A 25,973-nucleotide genomic window follows, 5' to 3' on the forward strand; every position below is an offset into this window, starting at 1 on the left:
ATGCTCTGTTTTTCTCTGGATTTTGCTCCCACATCTTCCCTTTTGCTCTATTGTCACCTTCCAGGCAAGACTGATTTCACCTTCCAAGAAAAAAGTCTTAGTTTGGTTGTCTAAGAAACATCAGATTGCACAGATCCAACTTAAAACCATAATGGTGCATTAGTATGCCATGGGGCCCTGTTCCAGGAAATATCTCCACTTGGGAAAACTGCTTAAGTGTATGCTGAAAATTAAGTAAAAAATGCTTTTTTCTTGACTCTCCCAGTTGGTTGGCTGGGTGGGTCTGAGCCCTAGCTGGGGCTCCAGCTGTCTGGTCTAACCATCCAAACTGAAATACCAAATTTTTTGTTAAATATGGAATTAACAAAATGCTGGAGGGAAACGCTAACTTGAAAAGTTGTGCTTTAATTATATGTCATGGATTATAAAGGCAGAAAGAACAACTGTGATCATTTAGTCTGACTTCCTCTCTACCTATAAATAACAATAAACAGCCTTTTGCTTAAACACAAAGCAGCTTTCTTTGGTGGATTAAATGCTTCATGCTGGGGATGCCAGAAAGAAGAAACAGCTTGTTTGCATTATTTTGTGTAGGTTTGAAAGGGCTCGACTCAAGCTGAGGTCATGGTTCCTTTGAGAGAAAGGGCATCCTGCACTGGGAGAAGCTGAGTCAGTGCAGGAGTCAGGAGGTGCACTGGGCATCATGTTCTCCTGGGGACAGGCTGGTGTGTCCTAGCGGGAGCAGCCACTGGAAACACAGTGCTTGTCTCTGTCTGATTTAAGCCATTTGAACCCTGGCACAGCAGAGCAAAGTGCAGATGGGAATCATCCAGCTTCAGCAATTGGCACCTTCATCAACTGAAACCTTTTAAAAGTCCCCTGTGCTCCCCACTACCCTGCCGGGCTGCCCTTATGCAGGCTCTGGGGTAGAGTGACTGTGTAACCATGCGATGCGTCAGACCTTCCAGCTCCTGTGTCACCTCTGTCACATCAATACACATGGCTGCATGGGGAGCACATCCTGTTCCTTGGCCTGAGAACCAGCCCCAGATATCCCTTGGGTCACACTGGGGCATGGGGAGGGCCTTGAGCAGCAGCTGGGGTGTGCAAGGGCAGCTGGGCTGTTAGCTCCTCTTCCATTGCATCTTGGCCATCTCTTGTTTTTCTCTCCTTTGGTGGTCACAGCTGTCTTTGCCGACAAGAAATGAGGCCAAGGAGGGAGCACCTATCGATCCTTCCTGGGCCCTGTGTTCCTGCTGTGACACTGAACCTCTGCAAAATGTCTTGTGATGCTCTACATGAAGGATGGGAATCATGATTTGGAACTAGATGATCTTAAAGGTCCCTTCCAACGCAAACCGTTCTATGATTCTCTGAAATATGAACTTATACTTCCTTTTAAAAATGCCTCCATAATGCCTTCGAGGTCTGCAAGAGTTGGAAGACCTGATCTTCAAGCCAGGTGGTGATGGCCTTTGGTGTAACCTGGACTGGTGGCTGCAGGGGTCTCTGAGCATTTGTAGCGTGTGTTTGCAGCATGTATTGGGTGTCACCACGGGCACTGGTGTGACAGGCACTCTGTTATTTTAAGCATTAGTGTTTGTGTGCATTTTACACATTATAGCATTGCATTATTTAAGGGTGATGCATTATTAAACGCTCTTCTCCTCAGCATGGAGAGTAGGTCACTTCCCACGATTCCTGCTGCTCTGCATGAGTGAGTTAGGGTGCTGTCTCTTATGTAATCCTTGCAATCTGAATAGTGGAGATCATAATACTATAGAGCTGATTAATAACATTTAGTACTCCATTAATGAGGAATTTTAGTGAAGTGCTCATAGAAGACATCTGTGTTACCATACTCAGTTTGTTCTTTCTGCTTGAGTGCCTGAAACCAGAAGAACAATCATTACTTAGTTAATAATGATGTGCTTCTTAGAATAAAGGCTTGTAAATTCATTTTTATGCCCATAATCATATTTTTCTGCTGTGAGAAGAGTGAGGGAGCTGGGAATTATCTCTTTCCCATCTTCCTGACAAAATGTATATAATGATTAGAAGCATATAATAAGAGTGTTTGTCCTAGCCAAATGTTTCTTCGCTCCTGTTAATCAGCATTCGTTTGAGAGCGTGGTGCCGTTTGTGGAAGGCGATGCAATCACTGGGGCAGTGTGGCAGATTTAAATCAGTAATAAAAGCCCTGGGGAAATTAACAAGACAAAACATTAACCACAGACTAAACATTAACATATATTAGCATTTTTATTACACCTGTAGAAATGGTAAATGTGCTTGGTTACTACTATTAAAAAGTTTATGTTCTATCCCACATCATCGCAATGTATATTTTTGGTTTAAGCCCTTTAGAATTTAATTAAGCGGAATTCTATAGCAGCACTTGAGTAATAGACTTCAGGATCACTTTTATGGTGACTTTGAAGATAAACAGGGCACAAATGTGATCTTTATAATGCTAATAATACTTGTGATGTGTAGCGGAGTAGGTTGTTAAAAGAACTGGGGAAGAAGCACCAATGTAGGCAGCTGCAGTACTGAGGCTTTCAGCCTCACTGGTCAGACTGGGATATATCACTCAAGGATGCTCAGCATTTAGTGGGCACCAGGTTCCTCTGAAGATAGCATGTTTTCTTGATTTCTATGGTCTCTTGATGTTCTGTGCATACTGTAGCAAATCACCCTTTTAGAGGCTGTGTTCAAATCAATTATAACAGTTAATCGTTTTTCAGTGTAACGTGTGGCTTCTCCCAAAGGAAACTTGTGAATAGGTATAAAATGACTTACGTGAACTCCAGAGAGCAGAGGAGATTGCAGGAGGAAATCTTCAAAAATGAGGCCATCCCCTTGAGGGGAAAAAAATACCGTCTCTTCCTGGAGAATGAATCTATAAGTAGAAGAGTTCATAGAGAAGACAAATGGAAACTCCATATAAAGTTTAAGCAAAGGTCAAATACAGCAAGCTCTCCTTTAGAGCAGAGTGGAGCTCCTGGGCTGAATGAAAAGTGGCAGCAGCAGGTATCCAGCAGTGTCTGATGTACTCTCTTCTTGTCTAAGGGGAAGCTGATTAGCTTTTTTCTTTTTTAATCATCTAGAAAATTACCTTTAAAACGTTCTTATTCTTAAAAGAGATGCTCAGATTGGCAGGAGGATCCCACGTGCTGCTTTCCAATCCTTTGCCCCCCTGGATTTGCTTGCTGATGGGCAGGGCAAGATGTTTTTGCCCCGTGTGGTCCCGCTCCCTCCTGCCTGGGCAGCAGAGCAGGTTCCATCTGTAGCCTTAGTGGTATCAGCGATGCCATCCTGTCATAGCCAGGCTGGAGGTGCCTGTGGGGATTCTGCCCTCCATCAGCTGCACTGAAGTTCTGATCCTTGTACAGAACCTGGTACTGAGGTCACTATTTCTTCGATATAAATTAAGCTTATCTCAGTCATCCCAGTTTTCGTGTGCTTGCAGGTGTCCAATGGATCAGTATTGTGCTTTACACCTATGAGGTCGACTCAGCTGGAAGCAGCTGCAGTGGCAGACCTGGTCCCTGGCTGCTCGCCGTGCATCGTTCCCACACAGCTGCAGGTTCCCTGCAGTCCTCAGGCACCTCTTATCTTAAATTAATGTGGAAGCGTTAAAATGGGCTGATAGTGCTACTCCATTAGCTTTGTCCCTGTGCCCCTCTCAAATCAATGTTCCCTCTAAAGCAGAGCCATTACATGGTGTGTGACTCCCCAGGGTGTTGGGAACCAGCTGCTTCCCCATCGGGCACGGGGACCTTGGCCACAGGCAGTGCCCGAGGAGCTGTGCCTGACGTGAGGATGGTCCCTCCCTGTGGCTGGAATAAAAGAAATGGCACTGGGTAGTGGTTGTCAGAAGGCAAAGTGTTCCCCTTGTGGCCTGGGTCACACTCGCATGGAGGACGCTAATTAAATTGGGTAATTAGTGAGTTTGTTAATGAGCTGGGGTAGGGAAACGTTGCTTTGGCTGTTACAGTATCGGTGTCTTTGGGGGCTTGTGAAAGCTCAGGTCTTTGGGAGGGTTTTGCTTGCCTGGTGTCCCCTTGCTGCAGTTTTTCAGTGGACTGGCGGATTCTTTTAAAAACAAACAAAAAGTCCAACTCCTGTTGCCTAAAATACACACTACCCTTTGATTTACTTATGCATTTTTTTTGTGGCCTGGTTTGTCAAACTTCAGCCTGATCTGTGACATGGCTTAAGAGACTGTACAGCTCTCATAGTGACTGTACTTTAGATAAGGGTTGGTGTATATTTACAATGCCCTCCCTCAGTGCAGAGCCTGAGGAGAAGAGCCAGCAGTTCCGTTCTGTCAATAGGCTTTGAATTTTGCATTTTATATTTGCGTGGCAAAATATAAAAGGGGAGGAAACCACGTATTAGCTGCTGTGGCTTGACACTGGTTTGGGATGTGCCATCAGATAAGCTGCCTTCCTATTGCTACCCCTCTTGCTGGCACACCACCATGCTGTGGAGCTGACTGTCCTTGCTCCTGCCAGAGCAGGTGATACCTGGAGAGCTGAAGCATCACACATTTTTTCTCCCCAAGGCCTGAGCTTGTGTTGTCCTTTCTCTGATTGTTCTGCAGTGGCATTTTTCTGGACTTTTTGGAGCTTGCTTGAAAATAGCCGTGGTTAGGAAGAGGCTGGGAAGCGGTGTTCATGTGTTCCTGAGCTTGCAGTGGGGACTCAGAAAGAGGGAAAGATGGAAATAGGATTTCTGAGCTGTTGTCCTAGGACCGCTTGTGGCCCAGCAGACTCGGGCAGATGGTTTGTGAAATCCTTCCCTCCCCCCAAAAGCGCACATGATGCCGCCCCTGCAAATGAGCAGGCAATCTGTTACTTATACATTCACTCACTTTATTTTAAGTTCAAATCTCAGCCGGGTTTTTGTTTGACTAAAAGGTGACAACCATTTCACTGTGACTTCACAAGATGGGCTGCAAGGTTGGTTTTTTTTCCTGAAAAGATTAGTTGGTGCTTGAATAAATAAATAAGTAAAAGCTTGGATGCACTGCTCAAACTTTCTACCTTTTATCCATGAAGATTTCATCTGCTGTCCCATGCCACAGCTAACACAATCTTGTTTGTGATTTCATCCCTCACAGGAGGGATGGTTGGACTCAGTGACCAATGCTTGGACTTGATGATCAACAGTTGGACTTGATGATTGTGCAGGTCTTTTCCAACCTTAGTGATCCCATAATTCTAGGAGCCCATGGTATCCAGATGCCCTGTGGGGCTGTGAGGATGCAGCTGAGCTGCAGTTCCTGTGCAGGAGTTGGGAGCAGAGGGGCTGAGGTTCCTTTGGTGCTGGGTGGGAGATGAGGCAGCCCTGGTCTGCCCGGCTGCTTTGCCATTTGAACACACTCTAGGGTGGTGCCATTGTTCGCACTGTCGCTCCAATCCTCCCCTCCTATTCAGTGCCTCTCTGCATTCTTGGGAAAAAGCCTTGATCCTGGACTTGCTCTTCTCTCAGAGTTCAATAGATTTTGCCAGCTGAAAGACAGGCTTTGGAAGGGGAAGGAGGGGCGTTTGAAAGAACTGGGAAGAATCAAAGGGAGTGATCACAAACGGCAGCTTAAATATCCGACCTTTTCCCAGTTCTCTCCTCTACTTTACATGCCCATCCAGAGTGTGGGTGCAACGATGCTGCTTTGTGGCATTGCTTCCTCTTTATCTGCTGTCCTGGAGCTTTTGTGTTCCTTGTGTTTCCCTGGAGAGGTTTCATGGCCGGTCTCAACTCTGACATCTGGAGGGGAAAAGTCCACAGACCCCCCTGTGCATCCTCACGCTCTCCTGCTGACCTGCCCTTTGCAGGGATATTGGCAGCAGCCAGCACAGAGAGCACGGGATGTCCAGACCCATTCCACAGCAGTGGAGTCTCAGATCTCAAATGCCCTTTTCCAGGTCTCCTACTGTCCTGTGTGTTCCTCCTATCCCTGTCTGCTTGCTTCAGGGGACTACCTGCAAATCCTATGAGAGGGGGATGAGCGCTAAAGGAAGGCCCAAAAGGCAAAGAAAATAACCCAAAATGTGGTCATTTTTCTGACTCTCTCCCTCTGTGCTTGAAGCCTGTTACATGATTTAGGGAGTGCAGTAGGGCTGATACATTCTTCTGCAAGACTTGGGTTTGGCATGGTGGAGAGGAGACACAGCCAAGGGAGGGAAGAGGAGAAAAACACAGGTAGGATGCTGCAGAAACTGCTCACTTGGCAGCTGCAGGAGGGGCTGCTTTGGCAGAGGGAACTGCAGGTGCAAAAGGACTGGTGGCAGCATCTATTCCCACCGTGCTGTGAACCAGAAACTGCAGTGCCCATCTCCCAGGAGGTTTCTATTTTACTTTGTTGTATGGCAGCCTGAGCAAACAAACTGTGCTGCTCTCGATAATGAAAGAGGTGACATTACTAATTTATTTGCCCACCCAAATGCAGGATGTAATAGAACAGAATTAATCTCTTCTCTTTACACATCAGATGCCTGTAGCTTTGGGCAGCAGGTGTGCTTTTAACCTCCAGTGTGCAGCTAACTGGGAGTTTAGCTGACTGCCTTGATTCAGTGTGGCATGGAGATAAATGAGGTTCTGCAAGGAACGGGCATTTTATGGGTGTATGGTTGGTCCCAAACCTGAATGTATGAGGTAGGATGAGGCTCACAGAAAGAGAAGTTGGTGTTAGCTGTGGTGCCTTTGTGGTCCCAATAATCAGCCAAACTCCCTTCACAACCCAGCATGGATGAGTTCTGCAGAACAGCACAGGGTGAGTCAAAAAGCGAGTATCACAGTGGCAAGTGGTGCCATGGGGGAACAGTTGTCCCTTGGTGGTGTCCCAGAGAGGGAGATGACTGCAAATCCACCTGCTGCAAGGATTGCAGAGGCGGCTGCAGCGCTGCTGGGTGAGTCTCCGGACGGTGGCCACGCGAGAGAGCTTTAACGAGGTGGTTGGGATTCCTTCCCTCACTGCTGCAGCCACTTACCAAATCATCTGTATGCTAATGAGCTAATTTGTGCCATTAGCAGAGCCCTGTTAATCAAGACCTCCCACAGTAAGACTGGGCTGTGGCCACAATGCTTGCTGTATTTTAGGCCCTGGGTCTTTTAATTAGTAACGATGCGTGTGATGCTTATCCCTGGGTATTTGCAGTGCAGCCCGTGCAGATGACGAGCTGCCACGAGAACCAGAGTCTTAGGATTTACCTTCAGAGGGGAGGTGTTTCCTAAAAGTCTGAAAGGAGAGGTGGAGCATAGAGTTGAGATGCTGCAGCTTTCAGCGAGGAAAGAGCAGGGAACATCTCTAGACCCCTCCTGCCAGCATGAGTTTAACCTGACACAGGAAGACTTGCTGGTCACAGAGGCAGCTCAGGAGTTTTGATAGACACAGGGGCATTTTGATGCCCAAAAATTTCTCCTGAAGCTTCCTGCATTCCTTCCAACAGGACAGGTATTTGTACAAAAACCAGGTTGTATCCTTAGGGCAGCAGTTTGCTTTCAGATGTGTGTGTGAGCTGTGGGTGAGATGGGGATGACAGGATGACAGACCAGCTCCTATGCAGGTGCCAGGGTGCATCTCGGCTATTTTCCTGGAGTTCTTTGAGTCCCAACACTTCCTCACACTGCTGTGTTTGTGTTTTCCAGATCAGCCGGTTATGTGGCCACACTCAGCAGAGACAGGTTCGATCAGCTAATTACCCTGAAGACCTTTTCGTTGACAAGAAAGTTCTGAAGGTGACTCACATCGAGCAAGAAGAAACTTTGTCGAGCAGGAGGAGGTGAGAACGCTCAGGCTGAGTGTGGTGCCTGCTGGATGGGCTGCAGGAGTGGTCACCGTATGGAATTGCCCTGTGGAAGTGGATGGGAGAGCTCCTTATTTCCCTTACCCATAAACCTGGTTTTGGCTCTGAAGTGCAGCGAGGTGTCTACATGGGTTTTCTCACCTAGTGCATTCTTTTTTAACCTATAAAACTGCCTCCTGCTTTTCATCTTTGTTTTCCTTTTTGCAGTCCACCAGGCACCCAGGTTCATACACCAAATGCCTCATCTGGGTTTCTTGGGTACTGCCATAGTGCTAGAAACACTCACAGTTACAGGTGGAAATGGTCTCTCCAGCCTGAAATGTTGCGTGTTACACTGTGTGTGTAGGTAAAGGGGGTGCATTTCATGGTTTTTTGTGTAGTGTTTTATGGTAGTTCAGAAATGTTAACAGCCTTTTACTGAGTATTTTGTAAGTGAAGCGGGTGCCTCCATGCTGACACTGCACCTTGTGCTTCCTTCCCCCTGTACACAGAAGCTGTAATTAGGTGGGCTCATGCTGCTGTGTTAGGGAGCAGCGTCTATCCCCTGCATCTGAAAGCACACCCAAAGATAAGCAGTGCCTTTACTGCTGTCTTGAGTACAAGAAAAATCCCTGTGGAAGAGAAACGGGCAAGCTTGGCAATTTTTGAAACTGGGGATATAAAGTTGGATGGATTTCTCTTTGAAAACTTACAGGGCCACATTCTTGATATGGTTCCCAGGAGATGCAGCACCAGGGCTTGCATTCCTCTGTTGTCTCAACATGTCGGAGGGTTACACAGCCCAGGCTCTGACAGAGATGTCTTTTGAGGATCTAATGAAATCTGCTGAGATGAATTACGTGGGCTCATACCTGCAGATACAGAGGAGTTTCTCCCTTCCCTCCCCCTCCCTGCCCAGTGGGAAACTCTGCTCCCCAGGAAAGTTCTGTTCCATCTGCTCTCCACAGTGCTGCCGAGGTTTGTGGAAGGGGAGCAAGGCAGTGCCTGGGATGTAAGGAGCTGGGTGCAATGGGCAGTGAGGCTTGTCCTGCTTAGGGTTGGCCTAACTGAAGACCCAGGTCTTGCCTCATTTTGGCTTGCCAAATGGTGTTGGTTGGACCTCCTGCCCAGCTGTTAGACCAGTGCAGGAGATGGATGTAGGAGGTGATTCATGCAGGAGGTGACTATCTGAAGCACCCCTCTGATCTGTGCAGGAGGCTGTGGGCTGAGTTCCCACCCTTTGGAGGGGCTTTGACTCAAAAGACAAACCCTTATTCGTTGTGATGGACAGTGACAGACTGGTCAGTGTTTGCAATTCCTGTGCAGGATGTGCTGTGGTGGCCAGAGGGAGGACTTGGCTGGCCTTTGGCCTCCATGGGCTGCAACTTTGCCTGCGGAGGCTGTGCTGGTCTCACCAGGGCAGGAACAGGCTCCTTGGCTGTGAAAAGGCAGCGCAGAGCACAGGCTCCTTCGCGGCTTCTCCTTGTGTCGCCTGCCCCCAGCTGGCTGTCGAGGGCTTCAGCTGGAGAGGGAACCCCACGGAATCCCAAAGCAAAGAGGGACAGAGGGAGCTGGGCACCCCCTCTGCACACCAAACTGCCCAAGCTTGCAGGGCAGCTCCCCCCAGCTGGCAGGGCACAGAGGTCCCCCCACTGCGGCACCCGGGGGATGGCCCTGAAAGCACTCCAGGTGCTGATTCCTCATCCTCCCCCCAGGGAGGAAGGAGGATGAGAAATAAACTTTTGCAAAGGAGAAAACACGCTGAAACCAAGCAAGGAGACTGTGAGGCTAAGTCTTACTGCCTCCAGTCCCTGCTATTCATATTATCATACTTTTGGTGCCATTTATCTAATTAAATCCGCTGGTGTTTTCTTGTGACAGCTGCTGAGTGTCCCTAAGAGGACTGACTGGGGGGATGTTACATCCCACTGCCACAGCCCCTGTCCCCTTTCTGGCATCTGTCAGAGTCCCTGGGGTCAGCCTGTGTCCTAGCACCTCTGGACCACTGCTGAAGGTGACTAGCTGGGGACAAAGGTCCTTGGTGCTGGCAAGGGCGGGTGCAGGGTGCAGCCTGATTCAGATCCTCTCTGCCTGGTGCAAGCACTGCTCCTGTGGCTCTTTCTGCCTTCCTGGGGCAGAGCCATTTTGGTGAATGTAACCTGCCCCTTTGAATGCCAACTGTGACCCTATGTCCAACCCAGTGTACACCTTGAAATCATGTAGTTTTGGTGGTGCAACGTGAGACACAGCGTTACCTGTGTGTACAGGTTTGTGCTGAGAGTGCCTGCTCTGGTCTGCCATCAGAAATGCTACTTGCCTTTGCAGGGATGCTGGATGACCAACATCAGGCAAAGTCCCTAAAGGGCCTCTCTTGCCTTCTGCAAAGTGGAGAGGACTGCTGGCAGCCTGAGCACTTGCTGCTCAGATGTACCCCATGTATTCATGGCCTCAGCCAGTGGCACCTTTCCTTAGGAGCCAGAAGAGTGCAGAGACTGTGTCTGGCTTTTGCCTGCAGCATGGTTGGTCCGAGGTTCTGCTGCCCCAGTATCCCTCCCCATCACCAGCAGATTTTGCCCTAGAAAACACAGATTCAGCCTTTGACTGACTAACATCAGGGGACAGTGCAAAGAGCTACTTGAGGTCAGAAATAAAACTGATGGTTAATGCTTTATTTTCACTCAGCTGCTTTCTTCTTGTGTTTGTGTGATTACTTTCACTGGTTAAAATGCACCAACCCCATCTTCTCTTCCTCTTTTAACTGAGCATCATTTCCCCCCCCCTTTCTTCCAGGGAGCTCATTGCAAAGCTGAAGTCTCACAGCAGTTTTTACAGCAGCCTGCCAGAGTACATCTGCAACCACAGCTCTACTGTTCAGAATGACACCCTTTGCTGGAATGGACAAGAAGTTGTGGAGAGGTGAGTCGCATCTCCCTTTCCTCCCTCTCCCCATCACTGCTTATCTTTTCCTAACCAGGTGCCTAAGCAGTCTGTGACCAGGACACTACTCACTCCCTTAAGAACCTTGTGCAGAGCAAGTGTCCAGCTGTGCTGCAGCTCAGATGGATGTGCAAAGTCTTCATGGAGAGAAGTGGTCGTGTGCTGCCCTCCGCTGAGTTTTCTGCTCAGTGAAAACCCTGCATCCCTGACTGGCTTAGGTCAGGTGGGTTGGCAGTGGTGGGCCAGAGACAGGAGAGCAGCAGCAGCTTGACACAGCCATGCTCCCATGGGAGGGTGCACCACAGTGCCAGGGACGGCTCCTCTGGAGCAGCCAATGAGGGCATTGCCACCATGCACAGCCTGGGGTAGGGGTATCTCCAGCCTGACTCCATGCAGTGGTAGCAGGGCAGCGTGTTTGGCATCCCCTGCCCCACCCAGAGAGGGATAAGGAAGACCACCTTGTTGAGTTTCTCCTTGCCATGTCTCTGTGCTGGAGGAGGTCAAGACCACTAAGCTCTGGTGGTGCAGCTGCTGCCATCTGACTGTCTTCCCACCATCAAGTCCTGGCTGTCCTCTGTGGACTGAGCCATTCACACCAAGGTCCAGCTCATGCCCTGGCCACTTTTCCCTGCCCCACTCACTGGTTCTGAGGATGTTCTGCTGGCAGCTATGAGATTAATGGAGACAGGCAAATGCAGAATTCATAGCAGAAAGGGGAAGGAAGTGTTAATAGAAATGGAAATTTCTCTTGCAAAAAATGCCCCTCGGGAATGTTAAATAATGTGGAAATAGAACTTGGAAATGTTTTTTATAATTATACATAAATCTCCTCTAATCACCTTACTTTGCAAAGCATCCTTCGCTATTAAGTAGTTTGCATAAGGGAAGAAATAAAAATAAAATCAAGAAGTGGTGAAATGTTGAGATATTAATTATGACTTCTTGATCAGTAACCTCAGGTGGTAATTAGCCTGTACTTGCAATACTGACCTGAAACACAGAATAGACCAAAATAGCATCAAATTCTATTTTGAAAAAAAATGACTCAAGCATCTAAGATCACACCTATTTCTGGAAAATCTTGTGTTTCCATGCCTAACTGAGAAGTTCGGTTGGAAAAAAAAAGATTATTTCAGTATTGTCTCACTGACTGTTAATTAGAACTTCTCAAGCAGAGCTATAAACACTGCAGCTCTGGAGAGGAAGACCTAGGGTGAGATCTTTTCTTATGACAGTTTGCTGGGGCCATGGCCAGTGGCCCTGGTCCAGGTCCTGCTGATGCCACAGCTGGGTGAAATGGTAGCAATGGAAAGATGCTGAGTCCAGATCCTCCCTCAAATGTAAGTTCCCACCTTGTGTTTTTAGCATCTGCAGCTGTAACACTTCCCAGGGTGGCCCTCTGCTCCATGGGCTGAGAAAGTGTCTCATATCTGCTGGTGTTTCTGCCAGTGAAACTACTACTCAGCTAAATAAAGCTGAGCTAAGGTAATGGTCCAGGGAGCTCCTCTCCCAGGACCCATTTGTGGAACATTTCAGATAGAAGCAAACACGTAGTTAAAATGATCTCTAAAGCCAATTGCATTGCTTCATGCTGAGTCAAAACTGACTGCTTCACGTGCTTGGACTTCCCAGCCTAGCATCTGTTTCCGAGAGTCTGGGAGGATTCCTGAAAATCAGGAGCATTTAAGGTAAACGGTGCTCGAGTACCCCAAACTGCCAGTTCCTTTATTTCAGTGTTTTCCCCAAGAGGGAGCCAAGCAGCTGTTCATGGCGTGGGAGCTCTCATGCAAGCAGCTCTGAGAATGTGTGCTATGTGCTGGAGCGTTTCTGGCTTGGCTGCAGCAATTCTCCTGCTGGACTGGTGAGGGCTTGTTGGTCATCAGACTCCATGTTACCACTTTTTGTAAGAAATTTGGTGTGTTTTTAATATCTAGTATTAATTTCAGGGTACTGGCTGGCTAGTTGCCCCACACGTGTAGTGGTTCCCAGAAAGAAGGGTGGCAGAGGTGTGGTAGGATGGCTCCTATGACTGGAGTGTTGGAAAGGAGGGATACAAGTTCTTTAGGAAGGACAGGCAGGGTAGATGATGAGTGGGTGTCACCCTCTATGTGAGTGACCAGCTAGAGCACATGGAGTTCCTGGGAATGGATGAGGGGCTGACTGGGTCAGGATTAAAAGGAGGGCAGGCAGGGACAGTGGTGATATAGTCGGGCTCTGCTTCAGGCCACCAGACCTGGAAGACTGAGTGGATGAGGTCCTCCCTCTATGGACAGACAGGAGCAGCCTCATGTTCACAAGCCCTGGTCCTCATGGAGGGCTTCAGCCAACCTGATGCGTGTTGGAGGGACAACACAGCAGGGCAGGAGGTTCCTGGATTGATTAGAAAGCACCTGCCAAAGCTGCTGAAAGTTTTGCAGCATCAGGTGAAGACCAGGGGAGAGCAATGTTTTGGCTGGATGGTGTGTTTCCATGTCTGGTGTTGTGCAGATGATGGATAAAACTGCTTGAGCATTGCAGTGTTGGTGTGAGCATCCATATGGACATGTCTAGGATTTGGTGGTGTTCCTGTAGGGTTTGTGGTTATTTACCTCTTAAATCTTTAATGCGGTACCCGAGCGTTCATTAAGTTAAGAGGGGCCCTACTGGTTTGTCTGTTTTCTGATCTCTCTGTCACAATAAAATTTGCTAGTTATTCAAAGCCCTTTCCCTATAACATATTAAGTCATGCCTGGAATAGCAACTTCACAGCCCCTTGCCAATGCTCTTAAGTACTAAATAATACCGACAATGTGTATCCTGTTATTTTACGCAAACAGCCCCTTCTGCACCCTGTGCTCCTCCTCTTGTGGTTTTTCTGAATCAGTATTTACTCTATCCTGTTTATGCCAGTGCTTTGTTATCCGCAGACAGTAAGAATGTCCCTCCTCCCCACAGGCCGGACACGCTCTAATGCCTTTCCACTGGCTCTCATTTCCCAATTAGAGCCTTGAACTGTCCTCTGTTTCCTCCTTGCCCTTAACTCCCTCTGCCCTGATTGAAGGTGCCATGTTTGTCTGGGGCTCCAGTGCAATGCAGCTGGCTGGAGTATTTAATCTGCTTTCCTCCTGACACAGCAAACCATTTTTGTGCAGTCCTGTGCAGACTCTGCTTGTAGAGTAGGTCCAACTCTGCTTGTAGAGTTATGTTCTCGTTTCATCCCTGGCTCTGAGATTTCCCACCGATGGAGAAAGGTTATGATGCACTGGTTGCACTCCTTGCCTGGTGCAGCGCCTTGCAAACCCCCTGAGATGAAGAGCTCTGAGAACCCACTTGACTGAGAGCTTTCTACAGCTTGGCTTGTGGTGAGGCTGCCATGCAATGTGCTCTGCTGATGGGTCACTCATCCTGCTTTGTGTATTCCAGCCTTTTTAATATGATTTGTCCCTCATTTTCTTTTACTGAGTCTTACTTTGTGATCCTTTATGGTAATTTACTTCTCCACGTCGGACAATGTAAAGGCAAAAATTCATCCTCTTCCTGAGGTTTCATCTTTGGGTTAATAGTTTGATTGCCATCCCTATTGTGGATTTAGGACATGGTGCCTTGAAATAATGGCTTGCAAACAGCAAGAACTGTACAAGGGAGGTTGATTTTTCTGGTGAGGCAGAGAAATACCTGTGTCTTTTGCTGTGCTGTTGCTGTGTGGTTGAAGAAGATAAGCCAAAGAGGGAAGAAAAAATAAAAGGCAACACATCCCTGCTTTTCACACTTTTAGTGTGCAAAAACACACTGTGCTTTTATGGGTTGCCACAAAGAGTCACAGCAAATGCCATACATGGCACATTTTACCACTTGCAAAGAGCTTGTTGAGGGGTCACAGCACTTGAGTGTTGGTGGTAGCTGGGGCCCAGACCTGCTGGATCTTCCTCTGTCTCTTTGCATCCCTGTACACCTCTTTGCAGCTTTCCTGGGCTCAATTCCAGGCAATTCCCCGAGACAGACGTGTAGACAGGGTGGGTGTGCAACTACTTAAAGCTGCCTAAGCGAGGGTTTCTGTAATGCCCCTCCTTGCCTCTGTTTGTCTTCATCCCCCATCCTCTCATCAGTCCTCATGCTGGTGGGGTGAGGTGGTGAGATGTTGTCCAGCCTCTCTTACCCTTATCTCCATCCAGTGTAGGGAAAAACCAGAGAGTGATTCTTATCACTGGAGTCCCGACTGAATAATTAGCTCATTTAAAGCCTTCAGCTTAGATCAAGTAGGTGCTAAGATATAAAACTCATCTCAGTTCCTATGGGAGCTAGGCATTGGAATCTCAAAGGTGATTTGAGCCTTATATACAGTATCAGGGTTTTGCAGCATTTAATACTAAAAGCCTATTAAAATCTAGATTCTCAGAGTTTAATAATCTGCTTACACGAGTATGTTCCTTTCAAGCTGTTCTGAATAGAATGACAGCAACATCTGTCCACTGCAAAAACTTGTAAGCACATTAAGCATTACTGTTAGATATTGCCATTTTCAAATTTCTCAAGACAAATGTGTACGTTAATCTAAATCACTAGCATAACTCTTGTTCTCTTTGTACCAATTCAAAATTAATATATTTTTAGCACCTTGCCAAATCTCTTCTTCAAGCTGGAAGTCTCGAATTTCCCTGCTGTTGCCAACGTACCGTGGTTTGTTTTAATCATACAAATCATAAACAATGAAAGCACAATTGGAAGCAAGACAGAAAAATGAGATTCTGTAATTGGAACAAAGGAAATTCCATGCCAGCAATAACCCTTTAGTTCATGAAGGGTTTGGTTATTTCTGGCAGTACTGCAAAATATCTGATACAATGGAGTCCCCAAAGAGGGGGGCTGTATAACTTTTTGAGCTCATAAAACACAGCTTTGTAGCAAATGTAAGCTACAGTGAAAGGATAGTAGGCAAATTCTATGGGTTATTGAGTGGCCATAATTGTTTCCAGAATATTTCAGAAATGAACATCATGAATCTTCCTCTGTTAAGCCTGCTGCTTCGTCTCAGGTTTAGCCCATTTTTCCATAATCTGTTTGTCTTGACTTTAACTGAAATAAGAATGGAAGGAGACTTCAGGTTGTCTACAAACTCCCACTGTTTTCCTATGAATATTATAGTTTTTGCTGTCCCCTCTGAAGTTCTGTCTCCTAGAACCAGGTGATTACCTGATACCTCATGTTTATAACACCAAGCTGTCAGCTGAAGGACGCTTCCCTTGGCAGAGAACGGATACAGCAGGATCTGAGAGGGCTGTCATGGACCAGGCTTCAAGGTGTTGATATTTGGAAATCCAGCAGAAAATGGCTCCTTTTTAGTTAGGTGAGAACACTCCCCACTGAGAGTGTTGGATCCTCCTGGTTGCTTTTGAAGCAGCTTGTTTGGAGCTGCTGGTGGTGTAAATTGACTGCGGCATTTTGAGCTCTGCAGGGACTGCAAGGAATCACTGTAAGCAAGCAAATGAGTGCATGTTGAAGGCCAGGAAGGCACCCAAGAGCCATATACCCCACCTCTCTCCTGCCACTTGCACCCCCGTGTAACAGGTGCCTGCATATTGTCAAGGGAACACGCACCCCATATGGAAGAGGACAGCTGGGGGTGGGGTAATTGGTATGATTGACCAGGTTACCTCTGGACAGTCTCTCTTTAGAGAGGAAACTATCAGGGGAAGAAGTTTTCACCTCTTCTTGGCAGCTTATGGGCACATCTAGGAGTTACACCCTGTCTGCAGGGCAGGATGAGTGGGTTGGAAACAGCTTTTCAAGCCTTTTGGGCCCCACTGCTTGCTGATGTGACATGAAGGTTGTCTCACTAAAGCAAAAATTATCAGGGCCAGAGAGTAAAATGTTGACTTCACCACTGCAGCCACCTTTACTGACCCATGAAAACCAGCTGGAGATAAGACCTGGGTTCCTGTCAGGAGTGTGGGGGGAGAAACTTTTCTTTCCTTTCTCCCCTTTTTCATATCTTTTTGCCTTCTGTGTGGTGAGGACTCGGTGTCACCAGTCCACATGGTCTATAGTAAGTCATGACTTGAAATGCAGAGCAGCTTTGTGGGATTGTGGGTGCTGGGAATGCTGCTCTGGCAAGCTTGGAGCTCAGCTATTACCTCCTGTGCAGTGAAACTTCTCTGGCATTGTAGTCCTGTCTTGTAGCAGTCTGTGTTGTGTTTGTCCCCCATGCACTCTCTCAAACAAGTATGATCCAGTGAACATAGTAGAGGAAGAGCCTGCAGGGGATACTGCACTGTTTAAATCGTGGAGCTGCGTTTGAATAAATAATTTGCAACTGGAAGGCAGGCATAAATTAATTGTTATTTGAATGACATACTTACTTTCCTTTTTCTAAAAGGTGTAATTCTTTATGTTTGACTTCCATGATTACTTTCTCTAAATCACACTTCAGGCATTGCAGTAACTCATCTCAAAGCCTAGCATGGCAGAGTAGGATGAACACACGTTTTAAATTCATTGCCATATATTTAAATAGCATTTGTCATCTTGCCTTCTTTGCTCTGAAATGAAAGCTTGGAACAAGCTGCATTTGGACTGGAAAGACCAAACATTCACAGGAGACTTTTGTGGATGGTGGGGAGAAAAGGAGGGGGAAATCCCTTTATTTGACAGCATACTTGGGCATTTATGGCTGGTGGATGAGAAGGAGGAGGAGGGGTCTGTAGCTGTGCCATCCCCACAGAAGACTTCAGATTGTTGGTGTTTTCATTAAATGATTGTCTTTAAAGTAGTTTTTAATGGGGGCTGCTTATCAGCACGTTTTAAAACGTGACATTTGTCTTTGGAAAATACCACATCCCCAGCAAGAGCCCATACCCAGGGAGCCCAGGCAAGGAGATGCTGCTGACTGACGTCGAGACACGTCAAAGAGGAAAGTATTTTGGGCTTTGCTTATGAAGTGGAAGCCAAACCATGCTCATGTTGCAACACTGATACCCCTTTGGCGCAGGGACCCCCGGGGACCATGGGGTGGACTTTATCCACTGTGCATATTTGCTGTTCCTTGCTGATATCAGTGACCGTGGCAGGGGTATGTGATGGGTATAGTGGAGTGGCACAAGTGTCCTGCAGAAGGGCTGTTTTATTGGCATAAGTTGAAAGCAGCTCGAGATGGCTCTGAGACTTTTCCTTTTCTGCACTGTGACTGGAGAACATGGGAGGAAGGTGATGCTTTGGCTTTGTTTTGCCTGCGAGCCCACCAGCCCTGCAGCAGGTTGGAGTGGTGGGGGTGCCCAGGAGCCTGCGTGGGGCCTGTACTGGGACCCCCATTCTCCAGCTTGTTGGGGGCTGGAAAGGCATCTCTCTGCCATATTAAGGCCTGGCTGCTTGACCCAGGCTGCAGGGAGGGGTGCCAGCTGCCTTTTCCAGCTTTTCTGGCATTTCAGGAATGCAGGTCGCTGGCTGAAGCTACATTTCAAAGCCTTTAACCCTTTGTTGGCTTCATCCTGCATGCCTGAGTGTGGCCACCCCAGAGAGGGGCACAGCTGAGGGGAGCTGGTGCCCCCCTCGTGCCTGAACATGCCAGGTCTCAGCTTGGCCATGAAGAGGCAGTGTGTCCCAAAGCATCCATGCCACACATGACCATGTCTCTGGCTGTTGGGACGTAGCATGTTCCTGTGCATCTCCTTTTTTGTGATTCATGCTCAAAGATGTGCAGCTTACACTGCCCACTGCCTTGCTGCTTCAAGTGATAACTGTGTAATGATGCAAATGGTTCATTCTGGGTCTAGTACATACCCTTGTACCTGGCCAGGTGGGAAGTACCAGGTGGCGACACTTTGTTTCTCCAGCATTGGTGTTTTAGAGACAGATCCTTCTGCAAATGCTTTCAGGTTGCTTCCTTCTCTAGTAGACTTAACCCCCTGGGAAGAGTGATCTGAGGTCCTCACCAAACCCCAGTAGAACTTTCTGGAGAACAATTTCAGTTTTTGGACATGAAGTTACAGTATAGTACTGTTGTAGTACTGTGTTCCTCCTTCCTGTACAACAATGCGTAGGCTACAGAAATCGTCTCTGGCAGCCGTTGCGTGGATTTCAGAAGGGATTTCACCCACTCAGACCCAAGCTATTGTGTTTCTTTACATAAAACTGTTTAGGAGAGAGGTTGTATTAATATAGGTATGCACCAAATGGGCTTGGTTCTGCTCATGCTAAAACCTGTGTGAGTTTGCTTGTTAAATTTCTGAAACCACAGGAGACTTTTCAGCAATGCACTTTTGAGTTCCATTAGTGTTTTAAATTAAATTTACAGTGACACCAAAGGCAGTCATTTCTTCGGCATCTGAAAAGTCATGTGTCTTTCGGATGTTTACATCCAGTCTCCAGATGTGTTTGTCAGGTGGGCACGGTGGCATTAAGTGACTGTGTGAAAAACAAGCAGCAGGATTAATGTTTTGCTGCTCCCAGTGCTTTGTTCCCCTGCAAAAAGTTCAGCCTAAGTGTTAGCAGAGCCGGGCAGGTCTGTGCTTGCGGCAGAGCAGCCTCTTCCCACGAGATGGTGCTCGGAGCATGTGGCCCGGCTGTGCCAGGAGCACAGCCCCTCTCCTGGGCATCGGCTTCTGCAGGCTGGCACCCAGCCTGGCTTGCTCTGGCCCCACTTCTCCCAGTCACTAAGCTTTCAGCCTACAGCAAGCCATCTAATTGCATGTGTGAGGGCTTTTCTGAACTGGGAGCTGTTGTGTCTCAGGTAAAGCTGTGTTTTGTGCCTCACAGGATAGTGCAACTATTAAAAAAAAAAAAGTGTTTTACAAAATACTGAGTCCTACCAGGAGGCCCCAGCACGGGGACAGGTGTAGAGAGCAGAGCTCTGAGTATGGTGCTGGTGCTGAAGTGCAGGGTAGGGGGCTGACTGTGCAGGCAGCTGCTCCCATGTTGATGTCTCTGCTTTGCAGTGACACTTGTACCTGGACAAACTGTTTAAGCCTGGAAACAGGAATAAACACAGGCATGTGTTTCTCTGTTGTAGGCACACACACCTCCTTCTCCCGTTCTTTTTCATCTGTCATCTCTTTCAGTACAGTATCTCACAGGCTTGTCAGCCATCAGCAGAGCTGTGTATGGGGAATGACCTGGCTGGAGATGCAGAGAGCTCCTGAACATAGAACTCCTGCCTTGGAGTGGAAATCAGCCTCAGTTCTCTATTTTACATGATGTGAATATTTCAGGTCAGGGGCAGATTCCTGATGCACCACTGTAGATTTGAGGTTGCCTTTGCATTCCTACATGTCTGAATCAATCTCATTCCTAATTTAGCGTTTAAGTAGAGCTTAAACCAAGCCCCTGTGTATCCTTGAAACCCTTAGTGTGCCCTGACAGCTCTTGTGGCCAAATGTCCCCATGCCTCCCCTAGCAAAGCATTCTCCCTGAGTTGGCCCCACCATCCCTCCTGTCTCCCTCCCCTTCTTTAAATGCCTGCTGAAGTCCCACTTTCAACCCAAAACCCATGTGAAATGGGCTGACTGTCATTGCCCAAGCTTGCCTGGCAGTGTGGGGATGGAGGATTAGCTGGGCAGGGGAGCAGGGAGCTGACAGACAAGGAGGCAGCCACTAGGGCTGGTTCTGGGAGCTGGTAAAAGACGTGATGTGTAGGAGATGAACGCAGAAAAGAATATTCATCCTGTTTACCCACGACACTGGAAAAACAGATGTACAGTAAAGCAGACTGGTGCTGGTGTTATCTCGGTGATCTCACTTTCGTAGGCTGTGCCGGGGTTTGGCAGCGCCTGTTCTGGCTGCCAGTTCTTGGAGACGAGGAGTTGTTTTGTGCTTGAAGAGTACCATGGCCTGTCACTGGGGCTGTGATGAGTACCAACAACCCACAGCTCGAGAAAGCACCCATGTGCTCTGTGCCACTGCTGTGGATGCAGCAGGCAGTGGTGGCAGCTGATTGCTCTGATCCTGAAGCTGAGTTTGAGGTTGGTGCAGATGTGCTTGTCTCACATCCGGAGCATCACGAGCTGTTACCGAGGTCCTGAGTGTAGGAATGTGTTCCTCCACAGGCAAGTGAACAGCAACCCCTCTGTCCCTCTTCCCCTCACTTTTATTACTCTGATAAACTTGGCCATTCCATAAATCTTGCAGCAAGTGAATGTATATTTCTTTCCTAATTGCCAGTGAAAAAGCTGAGTTTGGGGTTGGCTGCCCTCCTCTGCAGAGTTACCCTGGCAGCTTAATCTGCTTTACGGGGGCTTTGCTGACTTGCATGGTACCTGTGTAAATCAAGATACCCCATGGTGCAGAGCCCAGCACCTTACCAAAGTCAAGGTACGTTCTGTCTGAGCAGTTACTTTGATCCCCCAAGGCTGGATCTCATCAAAGGCTGAAATCAGGATTGTTTGACAACACCTATTTTCCATTAGCAATGTTGACAGCATTAATTATATTCTGGTGCTTTAATTTTTTATTATTGAAATCACACATCAGTGATAGTCATTATTTTGCAAGGGGGTTGATGTTATGCTAATCAGCTTGCAGTTAACTGGGTCATCCCACTCATTTTCTTTGGCTATGGGCACAACACTACCACTCTTGTACTGGAGTCTCTGTGGTCTGCCAAGATTTATTTTAAACAAACATGAGCAAGCCAGAATTTCTGAGCCAGCTTTTTTAGGACTCTTGGGTGCAAGTTATGTGAAAATATTTATCCCTGTTGTATACTGTTTAACGTCTTCCTTGGTTACTAATGGACTGGAAAGGAGTTCATTGTCCTCAAGTGATACAACTACATCATCTTGCTGCTTTGCAAAGTCAGAGCAAAAATTTTTATAGGAATCTTCTGCCTTTTCTTTGTCATTATTAACTGTCTTGTGCTCTCTGTTTTGGAAAGGGATTATGCTTATCTTGGGATTTCTTTTGTTTGTATTGAACTTTAAAGATCTCCTCTGTATTAGCCCATCACATCATGGTCTTCTCTGTTCTCACTCCTATAGGTACAGTCCCCAAATCACAAGGAATGGAGCAAAAGCTCAGTCTGGCAACCATGAGGTGAAGATGAAAGGTCTGGAGCCAGTGATCAGCCAGATTATTGACAAGCTGAAACACATCAACCAGGTTTGTTGCAGACGTGCCAGCAGGGATGGCTCTGGAGTGGGTGGTTTCCAAATCAGTTTGGCCTCCCCCACACTTTCTTTGGGCTCAGCCAGACAACCCAGGGTGTCTCCATCTTCAGCAGCTCTGTGCAGAGCCCTGTGTGCGGAGCCAGTGCCACCTCAGCCCCGCAGGGTACCAGGCTCACAGGGCACACATGGCAGGTCCTGTTGGATACATGCTGGCGTGGTTCTCCATGGGTCAGTGGCAGATGTGGGGTACGTGCACTGCAGCCTTCCAGGGCTCAGCCTGTGCCTGGCCAATGTGTGGATGCATCCCTGCGCTGCGCTTCTGCTGGGCATATGTCCCCTGCGCAGTGGAGGACCAGGAAAGATGGAGCTGCTGTGGTCCCCTCGAGCACAAGGTGCTGGCAGGGGCTTGTGTGGCACGTGCCTGATGTCCCCCTTGGTCAGAGGAATCCCCTTTGGTATTGCTCGTGGCTGGCAGAAAGAATCACCTGTTTCTTTGCTGTATTTCCCTGGACATCCACTCCTACCAACTGCTGGGGCAAGTTAGTTACTGTTGAAGGGGGAAGTGGCAGGGCTGGATGAGATCCTCTGTGCTGGGGAGGAAGCTTCCTTCCCACTGCCTCAGACCTGGCATTCTTACTGGGACAAGCAGTATCTTGTCTCTACCCATCACGCCATGCCAGATTAGGTCTGTGAACAAGCCCCACTGATCCCAGGAAGTTAGGTGGCACCTCTGCACAGCGTTCAGCTTGTGGCTGTTCACCTCCCAGAGCTCTCCCACAGCACTGCCTTGGGCCAGTGGGCTGGGATCCAGCTCTGGACACTGCTCTCCCCCCTCTCTGTTACTGAGTATGGGATGTTGCAGTAACTCAAAGGGGCAGTGTTTTTCAGGAGGTTGATACCTTGGACTTGCTACTTTACTGGGACCTCACAGGGCACACACTGAGGTGGTAACACAGTTAATGCAGCTGAGCTGCCCAGTCTCTCCTGAGAGAGCTCTTACCAGCGGGGGACCTTGTCCAGGGTCGCTCTGGCATGAGGCTTTGGGCAGCAGCGGGTTCCCGGGGTTAAGCCCAGCTTTGCTTCCCGGCTGGGTGGGCTGTGAGGGCGGCTCTGTTTGGACTTGCTGGCTTAGCAACTTTTCTGCAAACCTCTGCTTTCCTGCTCCTGCCACTGCCAGGGACTGTTTTCATAGCCATTCCCAGTTTAACCCCAGTGTCCTCCGATGCAGGCACGCCTCATTAGGTGCTGTCTGGGAGTGGGATGCAGGGAGGGATTTGGGGTCTGCAGGAGCGCCCCACCATGCGAGAGCCAATGTGGGCAGCAGCCCTGCAGCCTGCTCTGCCTTCCTGCACCCTCCCCGTGCCGAGCGGTGCCATCTGCCAACAGCCCATAATTTTTAAAAGGGGAAAGGGGGGGGAATAGCATAATCAGCTCCCTATTAAATGGGTAGAGGGCAGGCTTCAACCTGCAGGTGATAATGATATTTTGCCGTTCACAGTGAGAAAGTCGCACTGAACAAAACATGGTTATTAGTGTACTTGAAACTGCTGACATAAAGTGGTTGTGAAATGCTGGCTGCCAGACTGGGTCAAGTTAGGTCTTTGCTGAACAGCTCAGGCTGCTGAGGACTGGAGATCTGTGGAGTGGGAGACCCTGGGTAAACACTGCTGAGCCCTATTCAGCTGTTTGCAGCAGCAGAGTGTCTCTTGTCAGCTGCTGCTCAGAGAAAAATAGTGTTAAGGGGGTGAATATAGTCACCTTTAGTTGTGATCTCTTTCAGTGCTTCCCCTTCTTGGCTTGTAGGATCAGGTTGGAACATGTTATGGGGGCAGATAAAGTCTTTTGGTTTGAATGGCATGAATTAAGAATCTGAAAAATATTGAACACTCTTGTAAAGTTGTGTTTGAGAAAGAGGAGGAATTGAGAATAAAATTAGGAGAAAATGGGAAGTGATTTGTGAAAATTAGTTATGAAGCTTGCCCAGAGAAGCTGTGGATGCCCCATCCCTGGAAGTTCAAGGCCAGGTTGTACAGGGTTTTGAGCAATGTGGTCTAAGGAAAGTGTCCCTGGAACTATATTATATATAAGATCCCTTCCAACCCAAATCATTCTGTAATTCTATGATATGATTCTGTTCCTGTGGAGGGTCTGTAGTCTATGATAAGTAGCTTATAAACCGTGAAACTGCAGAGGTTACTTAAATTTGGGATTTGGGGTGCCAGAGCTCACCATCACACTTATTTTCTTGACCTAAGGAAGTTTTGAGCTCTCTTTCACATGTGGAATGCATCTTGAATGCCAAAGAGTAGGAAATGTGGAAGGAGCTGCAGCTCTGGATGAATTACAGTTGTGTTTTTCAGGTATTGGCTTCAGATTTGTGAAGCAGTGGGGACTCCTGAGCTGGGGTGGGGTGAAAATCTCCTTATCCACCAAGCTCAAGCCAACAGTGGCTTTTAAGGATTTTCCAATATCCAGGATTTTTTGGGGAAAAGAGCGTCTTTGTAGTGCTCAGAGCTGTAAACTGGATTCTCCACATGACTACCCATAAATTGGGAATATAGTGCAATGTTGTGGCTTCCTCACAGTGTGTTGTTAGAGATGCAGCCTGGATTTTGTGGGTGTGGGCAGACTCAGGAACCATGCTAGTTGGTGCAATTTTCGTAGAGTCCCAGAGCTTTTGCTTTTACTTGTAGATTTTTGCTAAAATGTCTGTAATTTGCTGATGACTTGGCTTTGCTTTATTCCAGGCTGCTCACACTGCTGAAAATGTCTGCTTTCAGCAGTTCGCCACGTTTTCAAGCTTGCTTGAGTTTGGCGAATGTGTTGTGTGTAGAAATCATGCTTGTTCTTTAGTTCATGTCTCCTCAAACCAAGTCTGGGTAAATGTGCACACATACACATGAGAGATTCTCATCAAACATTTGCAGTTTGAAAGGAGAATGGGGTTTGTGCATTAGAATTAAACCTGTGGGAACTGAAAGGAGTATAGAAAACTTAACCAAGAGAGAAGGGGAAGTGAAAGTTTCCCAGATTGTTTTTTTTTTTTTGGTTTGAGCACCTTCTATCAAGCTGAACTAAATAAATGAATAAAGCACAGTGCCTGAGTAGTGTTGCTATCTCAAGTCAGCCCTTTCTGGATGAGTCCCCCTCAGTGATGCCAATTCATTACATCAGACCATTTTTGTTTCACCCAAATGTGTGATTGTGGCTGATGCTATTTTTCGTGTATTGGTGGTTGAGATGGTTTATTATTACCATATTGGAAGTAGAATTTTTTTCCCCCAGTTCTGTTAGATGTCTACCAAGTTTTGATTTGAGTTATTTTTGTTGTGTGCCCAGAGGCATGAACAGCCCATCCATAAATATTAGCATTGTTATCTCAGCTGGGAGGCTAAGGGTCACCTTCAGGAAAATGAGTTGGAATTGGTTCCTAACTTTTATTTCCCAGAGTGGATGGGGTCTGTTTCTAGCTAGAAGGGTTTTCACTCATCCCACACGTAAAAGTATATTGAAACTGAAAGGTTGTTCAGTGTCAGCGCAAGGTCTTGCTCAGTTTTTTTGTGACTCGGTACCATCCCTAGGCAGGAAGCTGTGTGCGAGGTGAGCTATTTCCTCTGGTCATGCAATTTTCCTCCCATCACAGGGAGGCATTTGGATGGCTGACAGATGGGTAAGAGCTTCAAGTTTTAAGAGATAAACATGGAGGTGGGGGCTGTGGTGTCCTATGCCCCACAGCCTGGGAGCTCTGCCACACTGGTGACCTCCTATTGATCATCCTCCTCTATGAAAGGCTCTGGAGAGCGGACCTGAGTGATGCTGGTGTGAGGATAAAGCAGGAATCTGCAGTACCAAATTTGCTGATATGACACTCTTGGTCTTCCCTCCTGTGCCTGTCTGTTCTGAGGTGGCTTTTGTGCCCTCTGCAGTGCCTATGGGGCTCTGACACCACTGCAGCAGATGCTTTACCCCATCCTTAGTGCAGTTACCTCTCTTAGCTTGTGCCCAGCTCCAATCCCTGTTTATATTTAGTTAAATCCTGGTGTTTATCATAGTACTGTCTCGAGGAGGAAGAGCACAATTTTTTAACAAAAGGAGGGAACGACCACACCAAAAATTAATGCTAAAATCCATAAAAGGAAACTTAAATGGGGGAGATATGTCTTTACAAAATTGA

The 25,973-nt window shown here is 47.6% G+C and overlaps 1 protein-coding gene across 2 annotated transcripts in view; it reads left to right on the forward strand.

Annotated features, from left to right (window-relative positions):
* GPC3 (glypican 3) overlaps nt 1-25,973 on the forward strand; it is a 145,446-nt gene that overhangs the window by 78,004 nt on the left and 41,469 nt on the right. For both annotated transcript variants that reach the window (XM_039387798.1, XM_027741881.2), the window contains exons 4-6: nt 7,654-7,787; nt 10,581-10,706; nt 21,671-21,791. In XM_039387798.1, the coding sequence (XP_039243732.1) occupies nt 7,654-7,787; nt 10,581-10,706; nt 21,671-21,791 (381 nt within the window). The remainder of the gene's footprint in view (nt 1-7,653; nt 7,788-10,580; nt 10,707-21,670; nt 21,792-25,973) is intronic.

The sequence above is a fragment of the Pipra filicauda genome, unplaced genomic scaffold (assembly GCF_003945595.2).
Source record: "Pipra filicauda isolate LSUMZ 115617 unplaced genomic scaffold, ASM394559v2 scaffold58_size5111680_pilon, whole genome shotgun sequence".
NCBI lineage: Eukaryota > Metazoa > Chordata > Aves > Passeriformes > Pipridae > Pipra > Pipra filicauda.